The sequence below is a fragment of the Vulpes lagopus genome, chromosome 8, assembly GCF_018345385.1.
Source record: "Vulpes lagopus strain Blue_001 chromosome 8, ASM1834538v1, whole genome shotgun sequence".
Lineage (NCBI taxonomy): Eukaryota > Metazoa > Chordata > Mammalia > Carnivora > Canidae > Vulpes > Vulpes lagopus.
Window position 1 is genome coordinate 123196237 of NC_054831.1, and position 17763 is coordinate 123213999.

Here is a 17763-nt window from a genome sequence, read left to right on the forward strand (position 1 = left end):
TATTTTTTATTTTTTAAAGAAGATTTTATTTAACAGAATGAGAGAGCACAAGCAGGGGGAGCGGGAGAGGGAGAAGCAGACTCCCCAATGAGCAGAAAGAGGAGAATGTGGGGCTTGATCCCAGGACCCTGAGATCATGACAGATACCACCCCCTCACAGAAGGCAGACACTTAACTGGCTGAGCCACCCAGGTGCCCCTTTTGTAGTGGTTTCTAAATCCTCTCCTTTGTATGTTTTATAGTTATGCTTAGGTTTTTTTGTTTTTTGTTTTTGAATTTCAAAAGTAATTCACGAACTCCAGTGCACGGTTAGTGCTGGTGACCCTGGCTTTGGACTTGGCCACCGCAGCCTGGGCTCCGCCCTTTTGGGATGGCTGTAAGGATGCAGCCGGGAGACTGGAAAACCCTGAGCCCGGGGTAGTTCTGTTTACAAGAAAGTGCAACTAACTTAGCGAAAAGAAATGCATGTTCCTTGTGCATCGTCGCGAGCACGTTCACACAGCCTCGGCGCGGTAAGCAACTCGGGAACCTCTGGGAACGTGAAGACCTGGGGACACGAAAGGCGCTCCCCCGAGGAGCCGAGCGGGTGGGGCCGGGCGCGGAGACAGGGGGCGGGGCCGGGGGCCGGGGCGGGGCCTGCGTCGCGGGCCGCCGCGTAGCCCCGCCCCCGGCGTTGGCGCGAGATCCGAACGTCGGCGGAGGCCGTTACAGCCCTTCTGTGAGGCGGCGGGAGCGGGAGCCGGGCGAGCTGTCGGCCGGGTCGCGGCAGCGGCCATGAGGCGGAGGGGCCCCGAGGAGGAGGCCTGTGGCGTGTGGCTGGACGCGGCGGCCCTGAAGAGGCGGCGAGTGCAGGTGGGCCGCGGGCGTGAGAGGGTGTCGCCGGAGGGATTGGGGCCTGGAGGCGTGAGAAGGCCGGTGCTGGAGGGCCGGTCGCGGGGGAGGAAGGAGCGGCGTGGGGAATTCTGAGGCGAGGGGGGTTGGAGCTTGCAGAGGGGAGAGAAATGGGGTTTGGGAAGAGTGGAGGCCCCGGGGGCGGAAGGCCGGCGCGCTGTGGACGGGTGAGGATGCGACTGGGACACTAGGCTCCCGGGTGTGGGGAGAGGACGGAGAAAGAATTTGCCCTGAGGAGTGTTGTTTTTGTTTGTTTTTTAACGGACAATACTGGACATTCGGTATCTTGTTAATTTCAGTCTTACGTCATAGTGATTCGATATTTTTAAACATTAAGAAATCCACTGTGGTTGCCATGGTCACCATACAAAGTTACGATAATATTATTGACTATATTCCCTAGGTGGTACTTAGCCTCCCCGTGACTTATTTTCTAACTGGAAGTTTGTGCCTCTTAATCCTCTTCACCTGTTTCTTCTCCTCCCCAGCCCCTCCCCCCGCCCCCAACAGTTTGTTTCCTATACCTGAGAGTCTGTTTCTGTTTCGATTTGTTATTTAGATTTTCCACATACAGGTGATGTCATACATTGTTTGTCTTTTTCCGTGTAACTTATCTCACTTAGCCTAATACCTACTAGGTGCATCCATGCCGTCAAGAATGGCAAGACTTCGTGCTTTATGGCTGTGTAATATTTCACTGGATATATTTACCACATCTTCTTTACCCGTCCCTCTATTGATGGACACTTGGGTCGTGTCCATATCTTGCCTCTTGTAAATAGGGGCACATATATCTCTTCCATTTGGTGTTTTCATTCTCTTCAGATAAATACCCGGAAGTGGAATTACTGGATCATATGGTATTTTTAATTTTTTGAGGATCTTCCATATTGTTTTCCATAGTTGCACCAATTTACATTTCCCAGCTAGTTTATGAGGGTTCCCTCTTCTCCACATCCTCTCCAACACTTGTTATTTTTGTCTTTTGGTTGATAGCCATTCTAAAAGGTGTGGGGTAATATCTCATTGTGGCTTTGATTTGCATTTTCCTGATGGATAGTGATGTTGAGCACCTTTTCATGTCTCAGTTGGCCATCTGGGTGTTGTCTCTGGAAAGAAGTCTTTTCAAGTCCTCTGCCCATTTTTAAAATTTTTTTTTAATATTTATATATTTTGGGTGTTAACCCTTTATCAGATGTGTGATTTTCAAATATCTTCTCCCATTCAATAGGTTGTCTTTCCGTTTTGTTGATGGTTTCCTTTGCTCTGCAAAAACTTTTTAGTTTAATGTAATCCTATTTGTTATTTTAGCTTTTGTTGCCCTTGCCTGAGGAGATTGATTGAAAGAAATACTGCTAAGACTGATGTCAAAGAGCTTACTGCCCATCTTCTAAGAGTTTTATGACTTCAGGTTTTAACATTCAAGTCTTTAATCCATTTTGAATTTATTTTTATATATGGTGTAAGATAGTTTCATTCTTTTGCATGTAGTTTGTCCAGTTTTCCCAGAATCATTTATTGAAGAGACAAGACTGTCTTCCCCATTGTATATTCTTGCCTCCTTTGTAGTAGATTAATTGACCATATATGTGTGGGTTCATTTATTGGCCCTCAGTTCTGTTCTATTTATGTATGAGTCTGTCTTTGTGTCAGTACCATACTGTTTTGATTATTATAGCTTTGTAGTATAGTTCCAAATCAGGGAGCATGATACTTATGTAAAGCTTTGATCTTTCTCAACATTGCTTTGCCGATATGGGGTTCCATACAAATTTTAGGATAATTTTGTTCTAGTTTTGCAAAAAATGGTATTTTGATGGATTGTACTGAATTTGTAGATTGCTTTGTCTAGTATGGATGTTTTAACTATATTAATTCTTCCAGTCCATGAGCACAAAGTATCTTCCCATTTATTTGTATCATCTTCAATTTCTTTCATCCATTTCCTACAGTCTTTATAGTAAAGGTCTTTCACCTCTTTCATTAAATTTATTACTAGGTATTTTATTCTTTTTGATGCAGCTGTAAATGGGATTATTTTCTTAATTTTTCTTTCTGATAGCTCATTATTAATGTAGAGAAATGCAACCCTAGTTGCATAGCTGTCGGTGGTAGTAGCTCCCTTCCTGAAACAGGTCCTCTAAATTTTTTTAGGTAGTTCGGGGAAAGTCAGCAGTTGTTCTTGAGCCTTGTGTTCCTTAAAAATGATCAGCCTAGGGCAACCCCAATGGCTTAGCAGTTTAGTGCCGCCTTCAGCCTAAGGCGTGATCCTGGAGGACTGGGATCGAGTCCCACGTCAGGCTCCATGCATGGAGTCGGCTTCTCCCTCTGCCTGTGTCTCTGCTGTGCTCTCTCTCTGTTTCTAATAAATAAATAAAATATTAAAAAAAATGATCAGCCTAAAATAATACATATGCCAAACAGACACATTTTGGGGTGGAAAATTTCGCTCCCCTACAGTGGCTACAACCTCCTGCACAAAGTAATTGAGGGCTATTAAAAAGCATCTTACAACTAAAGTCATTTTTTGGGAAAAAGCAAATGAACCACCTGTTCCTTTAAAAAAAATTTACGTTTTTATTTGACAGAGCAAACATAAGCAAGGAGAGGGCAGAGAGAGGGGGAAAGCAGTCCCATCACTGCCCACAGCAAGGAGCCCATTGTGGGGCTCTATCCCAGAATATTGGGATCATGACCTGAGCCAAAGGCAGCCAGCCATTAACCGACTGAGCTATGCAGGTGCCCCCCAATTTTTTTATTTTTTATTTTTTTACTTAAAAATGTTTTGGGGTAGATACATTCATCTGGTACATAATTTAAAATGTATGTCAGTGATAGGCAGCAAAATATCTCCCTAATGCTTTTATTTATTTTAAAGATTTTATTTATTCATGAGAGACAGAGAGAGAGAGAGAGAGAGAGAGAGAGAGGCAGAGACACAGGCAGAGGGAGAAGCAGGCTTCACCCAGGGACCCTGATGCGGGACACGATCCCCAGTCTCCAGGATTAGGCCCTGGACTGAAGGCGGCGCCAAACTGCTGAGCCACCCGGGCTGCCCTCCCTAATGCTTTTAACCATCCTTGGCCCATCTCAGAGGCCACAACTTTCTTGGGCATTCTTCCAAGGATAGTCTATGTTATGTACAAACAAACAGTATCTATTCTTATAAATAGCATTTTCTACATTGTTCTGCAACTTGCTTTTTCTCACTTATTGCTTCTTATGTATCATTTCATATGCATCCACAAAGAACTCTTTTTCTTGCTTTTTTTTTTTTTTTAAGATTTTATTTATTAATTGAAGAGGGAGAGAGAACACAAGTTGGGGAGAGGGGCAGAGGGAGAAACAGCACTCCCCCTCCCCCAGCAGGGAGACGATTTCAGGGCTCCATCTTAAGACCTCAGGATCATAACCTGAGTCAAAGATGATTAACTGAGCCACCCAGGTGCCCCTCGCTCCCAGTGGTATCTGCTTGAGATTCTATCTCCCTCTCCCTCTGCTCCTCTCACTCATGCTTTCTCAAAAATGAATAAATAAATCTTAAAAAAATTTTTTTTTAACTTTGTTAAAAATTGGTTAACTTTTTAAGGCTTTCAGCCCAGATTAGAATACTGAAGATTCTCTTTCACAGAATGTAGAAACCTGCCTTTTCCTAGAGTAGCTATCAAGTAGGCACACATATGTTTTGAGTTAATAGGCAGTTGCTAGTGGCCAGTGTTTTAGAAAATATGCCCCTTCCCACTTGATCCTAAATAGAACTGTGCTATTTTGAGGTGAGTAATGAGGTGGTTCTAGGTCTAGCTGGAAAGTAGATGCTTGTGTTTGAGTGAGTTTGCTTCTCTCTTGGTACCACAGAGGCATGGCAAGCTTGGCCTCATTACCTAGGCCTTGGTATGGAGGATACTCTATTTATTTTCATTTCAGCTTTTTTAGTAGGAGAGAAATATATGTTTGTAAAAAAAAAAAATCAGTATAGAATTATACTAAATAAAAAAACAGAAGGCTTCACTGGTAGTAGCTACTTTTAACAATTTGGTATGCTTTGAGACATTTTCTATGTGTATAAATATATTTATTTCCCCCATAGATGAGATTATCTTGAGCATATTGTATTATTCACCTTTCACTAAATATATGATGGAGAACTTCCCATGTGAGACATGAGTTTTAGTATGAGTTTTTAAAAAGGCCATTTTAGTTTAAATGATTTTCAAATTTTGTATTTTAACTTTGCTACCTCTTTATTAAAACACTGAGAAATATTTCTGAGATGTTTTTCTACACAATAAAGAGGTAAAAAGGTTTAGTATGTGTTTTGTATGTTTGCTGTCTCCCAGGTGTATTGTATTGTGTTTTATTTATTTATTTATTTATTCATTCATTCATTCATTCATTCATGAATGAGAGGCACACACACACACACATACACAGAGGCACAGACACAGGCAGAGGGAGAAGCAGGCTCCATTCCATGCAGAGAGCCTGATGTGGGATTCGATCCTGGGTCTCCAGGACCACACCCGGGACTGAAGGTGGTGCTAAGCCACTGAGCCACCCAGGCTGCCCTAAAATATCATTATAACTCAAAAATAATTTCTATTTCGTTTTCACTTGTAATGCAATTTAGTTTCTAACCCTTGAAATATATGTAGCAGAGAAGTGGGACTAACTAAGAAGGGGACAGAAATAAGAAGATAACAGAAATCTTGGCTGAGTCATGAATGGTTTCTGATAGCCTTGGCAGAATAATGAATGCCACCGTGACATTCTGCACCTTCACCAACATTCAGTCCATCAGCATTTTGGACTATGCCTTCACATGTGTTCAGAATCTCATAATTTCCTACTTCTTCCACTGTTGCCTGACCCAGAATGAGAGTGACCCTTTGCTCACTGTTAATTTTAAAACTGTCTAGTGGTTTCCTACCTTCTGGTAAAAAACAATCTCTGAGGCCTGCAAGGCACAATTTGCCCATGTATGTTGGCCCTGTCATACATTTTAGACCTCATCTACTACTCTTCTCTCTCCCTCACTCTGCTCTTGTCATACTGGCCTTCTTGCTAGTCTTTAAGCCAAGTACACTTCTGCAGGGACCTTTGTATACCTTCTAATACATAGGGATTAAAATTGCCACATGGCTCTGCTCTTTCATTTGTTCAGATGTGAACTTATCATTGAGTCCATTTCTTAACCACCATAAAATAGCCTTTTCTTTATCCTCTACCCCCTATAGTCCCTAACACCTTAGTCTTGCTTTATTTTTCTCCATAGCCCTTTTACTATCAGGTATACTACAGACTGTATATTTACTTGTTCATTTATGGTGTTCCCCTACTGGAATGAAAGTTCCATTAGGCAGGCCTTCAAACAGTGGCACGTGGTAGGTACTCAGTACAAATTTATTGAATGAGTGAATGAATTAGTCCAACTGAGCTTTGCTTTCAGAAAACCTTTTAAATGTGGTCATAGTTGCTTATTCTGTCTTTCTCACTCTGATGAGAAGATAAATGGGAAGACTTAGAGCTTTTTAGAGCAAAGATGGACTGGAAAAGACCTCTAGTAAAATGGCAGTTAAAGCATGTACTTAACATGGGTACTTGGGTAGTTCAGTTGGTTGGGCCTCTTGGTTTCGGCTCAGGTCATGATCTCAGGGTTGTGAGATCAAGCCCCAAATTGGACTCCTTGCTCAGCAGTCTGCTTGAGATTCTTTCTCTCTCCCTCTGCCCCCTCTCTCAAATAAATAAATCTTGAAAAAGAAAAGTGTGTACTTAACAACAAAATTATATTTAAAATATCATTATAACTCAAAAATAATTTCTATTTTTTCAGTTTGTAATGCAGTTTAGTTTAGGATCCTGTTAGGATCAGTACTGTAAGACTGATAAGGGTCTGTAAATGTAACTTAACAAATGTTCATCAGTATGATCTTTAGTGGCTTATGGTTTATAAAACTTTTTACATGTATTATTCACTTTCTCAGTAGCTTTGTGAGGGAGGTGAGATTAGCTCAATTTTGCAGATGGAGAAATTGAAGTTTGTAGATTTGCTTCAGATCACATCAGAGTAAGTGTAGCTTGGTCCAGTGTGTTTTTTTTCATAATGTGTAAGGTGTCTTCAAATGATAAAAAGGTGAATAATGAATAAGATAGTTCTAACTCTGGCAGCATGGGATATGATAGGTACCCAAATAACTCTTAGACTATAAGTGCCTTTAGAGGCATAAGAAAGTTCTGTGTGTTTAGAGGAAGAAGAGATTACATTTTATTATGGGTGGAGGGGTGTTGGTTTTAAAATATGTCCACAAATTTGTTGCTACACCTCTCTTTAAAAGATGGATGCTAAGTCTCCCCATCCTCAGAAGTGTGGGCCATTCTTAGTATTTAGTGACTCTAATGAATAGAATGTGATGGAAGTGTTAATCTTAGAATTTCGAGGTTAGGTCATAAACAGCATTGCAGCTTTAGCTTCATTCTCTCTTTAGGGGAAGTCAGCTGTCCTGTTGTGCAGACATGCAAGCAGCTCTATGGAGACATTCATGTGGTGAGGAACCTTACTGTGTTTGCTAACAATTGAATGAGTGTGCCACCTTGAAAGTGTATATTGCACCTTGGTTGATGCCTTAAATGCAACATAATGAGATTGCTAGAACCACGCAGATAGGCTGCTCTCAAGTTCCTGATGCATAGAAGTTGTGAGATAATAAATGTTGTTTTACGTTGCTAAATTTTGTGGCAATTTATTAATGCAGCAGTTGAGCTAATACAGATTTTGGTTTTGGCTATGGAGTGCTACCTAACATAAACCTAAAATGGGGAAGTGGCTTTAGAAGGGGGCAATGGCAGCTGGAAGGACTCTAAAGAAAGTGCTAGTGAAAGTGTGAAGAGCCCCTCTGCCCTAAGATTTTATATATTTATTTGAGAGCGAGTGCGAGTGAGAGAGCACAAGCAGGGGAGCAGCAGAGGAAGGAGGAAAAGCAGATTCCCCACTGAGCAGGGAGCCTGTTATGGGGCTCGGTCCCAGGACCCTGAGATCATGGCCTGCTCCAAAGGCAGCCCAGCCCCTTAACCAACTGAGCCACCCAGGTGCCCCACTTGAAGATCTTTTAGGAAACTATTTCTAGAGCTAGGGTGGTCTTTGAGGAGGCAGTGGATGAGAGTTTAAAGGAAAGTGAGATAATCTTACTGGAAACTAGAGGAAAGGGGATCCTTGTTAAGTAGTGACAGAAGATTACTATAACTATTGTTGGCTGTAGTAAGGTGGAAGGTAGAAATTGTACCTAAGGAACTGGGTGATGTGATGTAGCTAGGGAGATTTCTAGGCAGTGTTGAAGGTGCTACCTGGTTTCTTCTTGCTGGTTATAGCAAAGTGCCAGAGGAGAGAGAGAAGCTAAATGAAGCCTGGTAAACAAAAAAGGAGCCTAGGCTTGCTGGTTTTGAAAATTCTTAGCCTCTTCAGGTGGTACACAGTTGACTTTACTTTGCAGGAAGTTTCCAAATTGTTAATCTCTTTACTTGTTATAGGTCTATTCAGGTACACACATGGAAAGATAGTCAATATTAAATAGTTTTTTTTTTTTTTAAAGATACTCATTTATTCATTCATTCATTCATTCATTCATTCATGAGAGACAGAGAGGTAGAGACACAGGCAGAGGGAGAAGCAGGCTCCATGCAAGGAGCCCGACCTGCGACCTGATCCCGGGTCTCCGGGATCAATCCCGGGGCTGAAGGCGGCGCTAAACCGCGGAGTCCCCCGGGCTGCCCTAAGATTTTTTTTTTAAGTAATCTCTACACCCAACTCTTTTCTTTTTTTTTTTTTTTTTTTTTCTACACCCAACTCTTAAACTCACAAACCTGAGAGCAAGAGTTGTAAGCTCCAGTGACTGAGCCAAACGGGTGTCCCTTAAATACATTTTTAAACTGTGACTTTGGTCCAGTTATTTGCATCCCTTAGTATCTCCTTTTTAAAAGGACCTTTGCATTTTTCCTTTAGTTCCATTTACATTTCAGAGCCAGAAATTGGGACTGGAGTAAGTAGACGATTAGTAGAGAAAAAGTAAAAAATAGCTCTTGTTTTGAAATTGAGAGAATAGATATAGGCCGATTGTGTGTATAGTTGAGCCTTGAACAAAACGAGTTTGAACTGCGTGGGTCCACTTGTACGGGATTTTTTCTGGTAAATACAGTTAAGTACTGTAAACATATTTTCTCTTCCTTATGATTTTCTTAATATTTTCTCTAGCTTTATTGTAAGAATACATATAATGTACAAAGTATGTGTTTATCGAAATATGTGTTATCAACAAGGCTTTTGGTCAACAGTAGGCTATTAATAGTTAAGTTTTTGGGGAGTCAGAAGTTATATGCGGATTTTCAACTATGCATGGAGGTGGTGACCCTAACATTGTTCAAGGGTCAACTATATATTGTATGTGCACACACAGACAGTACTACTTTTCATAAAGTTGACACCCTCCAGGGGTACTTGGGGATTTGCTCCAGAGTAGAGGTTTCTATTCCATTGCATTTTATTTGAGGCTTCTACTTTCCAGTGTAAGTGAGCTCTTCTTTCTTGCATGGGACCATTACCTTTCTATTGAGGGGGTCACATTTAGCTATTGCTGTATTGGAGTAGTTAAAATTGGGAGGTTTAAACAGATCTTCAATACATAATCTTATCAGGGCAAAACTGATGGCAAATGTCTGAAAACACTGTACGTGATCTTTGACATGTGTGACATCCTTTAAGAAAAATTAGCAAGAAATACCCTTTTATAAGACTTACTAATGAAATGGTAATGGATGTAGACCTATCTGGTCTCCAGATTAGGAGTTGTGATACTTGGGACACCTGGTGGCTCAGCGGTTGAGCATCTATTTGCCTTTGGTTCAGGACGTGATCCCGGAGTTCCGGGATCAAGTCCCACATTGGGCTCCCTGCATAGAGCCTGCTTCTCTCTCTGCCTATGTCTCTGCCTCTCTCTCTCCCTCCGTGTCTTTCATGAATAAATACAATCTTAAAAAAAAAAAAAAAGTTGTGATACTTAAAAGGAATTGCTTTTTTCTCCTATTCCTCTTGAGTTTTCATTAGGTTTGGATGAAAAATCAGTGCCAAGCGGTTCTAGAGAATATTCTTGCAATAAATTTAGTATTGTTAGAGTACTTTGGGAAGAAAACCTTCAATTTTCAGTGGGTATACCACTCATCTCATCTGTGCTCTGGACCTTATGTGTGACATCAATTACAGTGACAGGAGCTCATCTTCACTTTGATCACAGTACTGGAAAAGCGTTAATGTTTTCTGAGAGCTTTGTTAATGTTGAAAATATGAGTATACACACACACACACACACACACACACACACATATGTGTTTTAACCAGACTGTGTCCTTCCTGTGTATCTACCTTCTTCCTAAAATATTTATTGAGTTGAGTATTAGGTATATTAAACTAGTTCTGTGGAGGACAGGATAAAAAGTATGTGAATCAAATGTTGATACCAGGATTTTGTTAATAAGTCTTGAAATACCAAGTGATAAATGTCAAATTTAGAAAAGGAAGAGATCACTCTGTGCGAATCAGGAATGGTTGGGGCTTAGCTGAAGTAAATGTAGCATTTCAGACTTGTGTAAAAAAGGCCCTTCTGTGTGAGGCACAGAAATGAGGAAGGTAGAGGCCATAATAGGGACTGGAATGTGGATATTATGCTATAGTATACATGAAGAGGTTTTGGTAATGGAGAAAAGGGTAAACTGGAATTGTACTGTTGTGTGTAGTCTGAGAGTCAGTACTTTATAAGGTAGTAGAGAAACTACTGACACTTTGAGCAAGATGGTGTGCTCTCAGTTGTGCTACAGGGAGGTTAATCTAGATATTAGTGTGGGTGTGGGACTGATTGAAAGGCATTGAGTAGGGGCCTGACCAGTTAAGAGACTGTTGTATTAGTCTAGGACTGGGCAAGAGTTTATGAAGTTCTGAACTAGATTAGTGTGTCATTTGTTTCGCAGGTTTGGAGAGTTTGAGACAAGTTTTGGATGAATGCTTTATTTCTATTCATTCAGCAAAGCTGATTTATGTTGTTGGAGATGATGGGAATCCTGACAGTTTTTCTTGGTCAGAGTTCTTAAACAGTCTTCCTTAGGGCATCCTTATTAGGTAATATCATCCTTTTAGTGTGACTTGATAAGGCATGATAGTGACTGACTGGAAAAGGTTTTCTTTGAGAGACTGAGGAGGATGGGCTATTTGGAGAAGTGGGAAGAGATGAGTATGGAACCTCAGAAGCATAAGAGAGAGTACAAGCTGGGTAGGGGGAGGCGTGGAGCAGAGGGAGAAGCAGACTCCCTGCAGAGCAGGGAGTCCAACAACTCGTCTTGATTTCTGGACCCTGGGATCATGACTTGAGCTGAAGGCAGACACTTATCCGACTGACCCACCAAGGTGCCTTGTCCTTAATCAATTTTGAGGGGTTTTTTTTTTTTTTTTTTTGTGTGTGTGTGTGTGTGTGTATGGTATAATTAAGTGGTCTGGTTTCATTCTTCTGAATGTAGCTGTCTAGTTTTCCCAACACCATTTATTGAAGACAGTTCTTCCCATTGCATAGTCTTGCCTCTTTTGTTGATTAATTGGCATATTTATTTCTGAGTTTTCTATTTTGTTCAGTTGACCTGTGTATCTGTTTTTATGCCAGTACCATACTGTTTTGATTACTACAACTTTGTAGTATTTGAAATCTGGAATTTTGATACTTCAGCTCTGTTTTTCTTTTTCAAGATTGCTTTGGCTATTCAGAATCCTTTGTGGTTCCGTACAAATTTTAGGATTGTTTATTCTAGTTCTATGGAAAAATACTGTTTTGTATTTTGATAGGGATTGCATTTAATTTATAGATTGCTTTGGGTAGTAGGGACATTTTGACAATATTTGTTCTTTCAGTCCATGAGCACAGAATATCTTTTCATTTGCTTGTGTTGTCTTCGATTTCTTTCATTAGAGTTTTATAGTTTTCAGAGTACATGTCTTTCATCTCCTTGGCTAAGTTTATTCCTAGATATTTTATTTTGCTGCAATTATAAATGGGATTGTTTTCTTAAGTTCTCTTTCTGCTGTTTCATTATTAGTATATAGAAATGCAGTGGGTTTCTGTACACTGATTTTTGTATCCTTTAACTTTGTTGAATTAATTTATCAGTTTTAGTTTTTTGGTGGAGTCTTTAGGGTTTTCTATATATAGTATCTTGTCCTCTGCAAATAGTGAAAGTTTTACTTCTTCCTTGCCAATTTGGATGTTTTGTATTCATTTTTCTTGTCTGATTGCTGTGGCTAGGACTTCCAATACTATGTTGAATAGAAGTGGTGAGAGTGGACATCTTTCTCTTATTCCTGACCATAGGGGAAAAGCTCTCATTTTTTTTCACCATTGAGTATGATGTCAGTTGTGATTTATTCTGTTGAAGTATGTTATCTCTAAACCTACTTTGTTGAGGGTTTTTGAATAGATATTGTATTTTGTCAAATACTTTTTTGGCATTTACTGAAATGATCATTTAGTTTTTATCCTTTCTCTTATTGATGTGATAGATATGTCGATTGATTTGTGAATATTGAACCACCCTTGCATCCCAGGGATAAATCCCACTTGATTGTGGTGAGTGATTTTTTTTTTTTTTTAATGTATTGTTGATTGGGTTTGCTAATATTTTGTTGAGGATTTTTGCCTTCATCAGAGATACTGGCCCATAGTTCTCTATTTTTGTAGTATCTTGATCTGGCTTTGATATCAGGGTAATGCTGGCTTCATAGAATGAATTTGGAAATTTCCTTCTTCTGTTTTTGGTAATAGTTTGAGAATAGTAGATACGAACTCTTTTTTTTTTAAGTGTTTGGTAGAATTCACCTGGGAAGCTGTCTCGTCCTGGACTTCTGTTTGTTGGGAACTTTTGATTACCAATTCAGTTTTACTCTCTTAGTCTGTTCAAATTTTCTATTTCTTCGGATTCAGTTTTGGGAGGTTATCTGTTTTTAGGAATTTATTCATTTCTTTCGAGGTTGTCCTGATTGTTGGCATATAATTTTTCATAATATTCTCTTAGAATCCTTTGTATTTGTGTTGTAGGACTACTATTCTTGTAGTCATTTAAATAACTATTATTAGTCTGTCTTTTCCCTTAAGCTGTAAGCTTTACCAGGGCAAAAACAATCTGTTTTGTTCATTAGTATATTCCAAGCACCTAGCATATAGGTGCTAAAGTATTTGCTGGCATTCTATGTTCAGATAGTTTCACATATCTAGGATGTGTCTCATAAAATTTAGAGATTCATGTGCCTGCTTGGGCTTCCTCATGGCATGGTGGCCAGGTTCTAAGAATGAGCATCTCAAGAAAGCAAGACAAGAGTACATGGCATTTTTATGACCTAGTTTTGGAAACCATGTAATGTTACTTCTAATCACCTTTATGGGTTGGACAGTCACAAAATTCTTCCCAAGTTCAAGGTGAGGGAATATGGACTTCACAACTTGAGAGAAGTGGCAACCTCAGTTTCTCCAAATTCCAATCTCAATGTATTCATTTAATCCAGAGTACAGTGCCTGAGTACTTTGTCCGTATATTTTGGTCTGTCAAGTGATTCCAGGCAGAAAGCTAGAGTCATCGTAGGGCTCACCTCATTTGTTTTCCTTCTTTCAGAGCTCACAATCTAATGCAGTTCCTGTTGTCCACCATCTAATACCAGTTGTTCCATGTATTTTACCCAGTTTTCTAGTTTTGCATGGTTGAGGGAAAAGTTCCACACAAGTACTGCAAATCAAAGAATGAGTTTTATACCAAGGATTTTTCTTTTTTTACCCACTTAAGGTACATTTTAATTTCCAATGTAAAAATGATGTCAACTTTGGGCTAGAATTAATAATCTGAGTTCAAGTTTCAGACCTATCTCCAACTTGCAGCATGAATATTGGCAAATCTCATTCTTCTTTGGCTCTCACATAAACTGAATTGAATATAAATTACCCTGCTCTCAGGGTTACTTCTCAGGCATTCCATAATAAGTAAGTGGAAATAAAAACAAATCACACTAAATAAAGATTAGGTTATATTTATAGTCAACAAAACTTACTTCCCAAACCTTTTCTGGTACAAATTCATACTACAAAGTATAAATGGGCTATGAGTATATAAGACTGTTGTTTCTCTGCTCTTCTTCCTAGTAATAACCAATTAGTATTGAACCTCAGGAACTGTATAAACCTTTTATGTGAATTAACTCACCAAATCCTCATAAAGCCCTATGTGATAGATACTTTACTGTTCCCGTTTCACACCTGAGAATGAGACCTAGATTAAGCAACTTGTGAGGGTCACACAATAAGTAGCAGTGGCAGAATTGGGATTGATTGGAACCCAAGCTGTGTGAGCCATGCTTTTAACCATATGTGACTATTTGAAAACCACTAAAAATGTGTCAAATGCAGATGTAGAATCATTAGTTCTCTTTAAATGTAAGAGAGAGTATCATCCCTGGAATCACTCTAACAAATCTTGTTTCTTTAGTCAGCGTGACTGATTTCTGTGGGGAAGCAGAAAGATTGTGCTATAGTTGGAATATGTGATTTCCTGAGAAAAACAAACATCATCATTGTGGCAGGAAATGGTAGATGATGATGTACAGCAAAAACTACTCAGAGAGTAGTATAGGAGTAGAATCCAAAGGGTCTAGTGCGGTTCCATGAGGGTCGCACGTATATTGAATCTCTTCTGTTTGGCCGTTGTTTTGATATTAACAGATTCTATTATTCTTTTTCTCCCCCTTCTCAGACACATTTAATGAAGCCAAGCACCCAAATGCTAAAACTCTTTTCTGGAGAGAAAAAGGCTAAGATTTCTTTAACTCAAAGAATTCCACCTATAGGCATTCGGCAGACCAGCATTGCTTCCTTCTTCACCTTGCAGCCAGGTATGATGACCCGCCTGGGAATATCCAGGGAGCAAAAGGGAGTGTGTGCATTTTTCCATGCTGGAAAATTTATGAGAAGTGCGACACCAGTTAAACTTAGCTAACTTCTTAGAAGAGGATATCAAACAACAGAACATCCTCTTCTGCAAAACAATATATACATGCTTTTACCAACATTTTCTAATTCTGTGTGCTCAGTCTAATATTAAATATTTGTATTCCCTGACAGAGCAGTGAGGAGAAAGTATGCTTGGGGAGTTAGGGGATACAGGGGAGCTGACCTGCCATTAGTAGTTAGATAAATGTCTTGGATTGGCCATAATGAGCAGTCTATATAGGATTACTTGATAACATAATTCTGTATAATGCTTCTCAAATTAGAGTTCAAAGATTTTTTTTTTCTTAGAAAGGTTTGCATAAAGTTGGCTTGTGTCTCATCATCCTTTGGCAGTTCTTTGCTTACATGTCCCTTTTCAGGGGATGAGCTGCCTCAGAGCAGGCTGGGGCTTACAGACCAGGATGTCTGCCAGTTGGAGGGTTTTGAGTGAAGAGCTCTACCTCTTGATGCGATTCCCAGGATTGCTTTGCATAAATCTTCAAAATTTACTCCCACTGCCCCAAATAGAAACTTAAAAGTAAGCACCCTTTTGCTTTAAGTAACAAGGGCAGATTTTTTGCAGGGACACTTTTGAATTGTTATTGTTGTTTTTTTTAATAGGCTCCATGTCCACCATGGAGCCCAATATGGGGCTTGAATTCTCAACCTCAAGATCAAGACCTGAGATCAAGAGTTGGATGTGTAACCAACCAAGCCACTCAAGCACCCCTTGTAATTTCAGAATTCTAGTATATTCTATAATGTATTGAATTCTTAGGCAAAGTTGAGAAATCTTTCACAAAACAGTTTTTGTAGGATAATTCTTGTTGGAGAGGGAAAAAGGAAATCATTCAGCTTTGTAATTAGATCTTGGTATAATTTGAGAGGGAAGTGGGAAGTTCACGTTATTATTCATCCTTAAGGTAGAAGAGGATCCATTGCATGCCTGATAAAGTGGACAGGTTGGACACTAGTAGTTTCTTAATATTGTCTTTCTAGCTAGTTGCTTAGCATCTAATTGTCTTTATTCCCTTCCCCAGGCAATGTTTGCAGAGTGGAGGGTTTAATGTTCTTTGGACTGTCAATAGAGGGTTTTTTAGAGTTGGCTGGTTAATGTGATCTTAGTAACCTTACAAAAATTGTATTGTGCATACTTCTCAAAAAGGATAATATCCAGGAATCTATATTGGGCCAGGACCACTATTTAACAGAAACCATATTAAATAAAAAACAAAACACAAAACTGATGTGCCCTGTTAAACAAACCCCATAAATGAAAACACAGCTGAGAAAAGTAGGCTGTGGTTTGAGTATACCTACCATGTTTGACTTTATTAGGTCATTAGAAGCATCCGTATATTTGAGTAGCGCAGTACAAGGTCTGTGTTTTAGAAGGATCATTCTGGAGAAAGTAGAAAGTGAAAGCAGGAAGATCATGGGATGTCTGGGTGGCTCAGTCAGTTAAGCATCTGGTTTGCCTTCAGCTCAGGTCATGATCTCTGGGTCCTGGGATTGAGCCCCACATGGGGCTCCCTGCCCAGTGGGGGAGTCTGGTTCTCCACCCCGCCCACCCCCCCCCCACCATGCTCTCTCTTTTCTCTCTCAAATATTAAAAAAAAAAAAAAAAGATCAGCTACAAAGGTGTGTGACAAGTCTAAGGCCCCTGTGCTAGGTAGTGACAGTAGCTGATACTAATTTCAGAAAAAGCCAGCTAAATCCTGCTTAGGGTAGAGATTTCCTGCAGAATAATTATTCACATCTGTCTTACTAGGAAAGACAAATGGTGGTGACCAGAGGAGAGTTTCATCTCATACAGAGAGTCAGACCAACAAAGAATGTAAGAAAGATGCAGCCCATCTAGATCATCTGATCCAGGGCTTGGAGGATGACTGCATGGCACCCCCATTAGCCACTTCAACCCCTGCAGATACCCAGGAAGCTGAACTTTCTTCTCAGTCCCTCCAGGCTTCTGGCCACCACAGAATGGGAACTGCATTTTTGACTGCGCTGTCTTTGCCCCAGCCTGATACCTTAGTCTGTGCTGGGAAGAATAAAGCCTCATTCTCTTGTTCCCTCGCTCAGAACTTGGAACATTCTCACTTGCTGGACCAAAAGGAAGGAGAGAAAGACCCTTCCTGGAAAAGGGAATGGCTTCATGGATCTAATAAAAAGAACTATCAGGATGCGCAGAGACATGTTCAACCACCTAGGGGCAAGGGCCTTCAGCCCTTGGACAAGACCAAATTAGAAAAGGTGTCTGCCAAAGAAATCACCCAAACCCCCATCCTCTTTCAAAACTACAGGGATTCCTGGAATGGAGAAGACACAGATTCTGGGAAACAAAGCCCTTATCCTGTCCCTGTGTTTTCCTGGGACAGTGAAAAGAATGACAAGGACTCCTGGAGTCAGCTTTTCACTGAGGATTCTCAGGGCCAACGGGTCATTGCCCACAAGTCTAGAGCTCCTTTCCGAGATATAACTAACAACCAGCATCGGGGCTTAGGGCAGTTTCCTAACAGCTCTTGGGCTCAGTGCCAGGAGAGGCCCACTCAGTTAAATCTGCAGCCTGATTTGCTCTTTACCCAGGACTCTGAAGGTAATCAAGTTATCAGGCACCAAATCTAAATGTCTTTAAAACGGTTTGGTTCCAAAAGAAATGAGAGAGCCATAGGGAAATTTTGGGGGGTGGGGGAGACAAGGGATGAGGTTATTACTAAGCATTTTCTTTGCGTAAATAAAGCAGGTGGTGCCACTTGTTGAGAAAGTATGGATTGGCATTGTATCTCTCCCTGAGGAAGAGGTTGCTGGTAAACTTGGACAA

General features: G+C 40.3%; 1 protein-coding gene across 3 annotated transcripts; it reads left to right on the plus strand.

Annotated features, from left to right (window-relative positions):
- The first annotated feature begins 80 nt into the window (after positions 1 to 80).
- Positions 81 to 17625, plus strand: LOC121497135 (aurora kinase A and ninein interacting protein). Of its 3 annotated transcripts, XM_041766301.1 has the most exons (4): positions 81 to 512; positions 712 to 852; positions 14707 to 14845; positions 16714 to 17625. In XM_041766301.1, exons 1-4 carry the CDS (start codon positions 462 to 464, stop codon positions 17565 to 17567), a joined length of 1185 nt encoding a protein of 394 aa, XP_041622235.1. In that variant the 5' UTR covers positions 81 to 461; the 3' UTR covers positions 17568 to 17625. The 3 variants fall into 3 exon arrangements, with proteins under 3 accessions (XP_041622235.1, XP_041622236.1, XP_041622237.1); XM_041766302.1 differs by having other exon boundaries at positions 81 to 852; XM_041766303.1 differs by lacking the exon at positions 712 to 852.
- The last annotated feature ends 138 nt before the right edge of the window (positions 17626 to 17763 follow it).

Bases quoted from the DNA above. Each gene is read 5' to 3' on its own strand.
- LOC121497135 (XM_041766301.1), top strand. From the start codon at position 462: ATGCATGTTCCTTGTGCATCGTCGCGAGCACGTTCACACAGCCTCGGC. The intron at 513-711 runs GTAAGCAACTCG...AGGCCGTTACAG, and splicing joins GTTCACACAGCCTCGGCGCG to CCCTTCTGTGAGGCGGCGGG. The intron at 14,846-16,713 runs GTATGATGACCC...CTGTCTTACTAG, and splicing joins CTTCTTCACCTTGCAGCCAG to GAAAGACAAATGGTGGTGAC.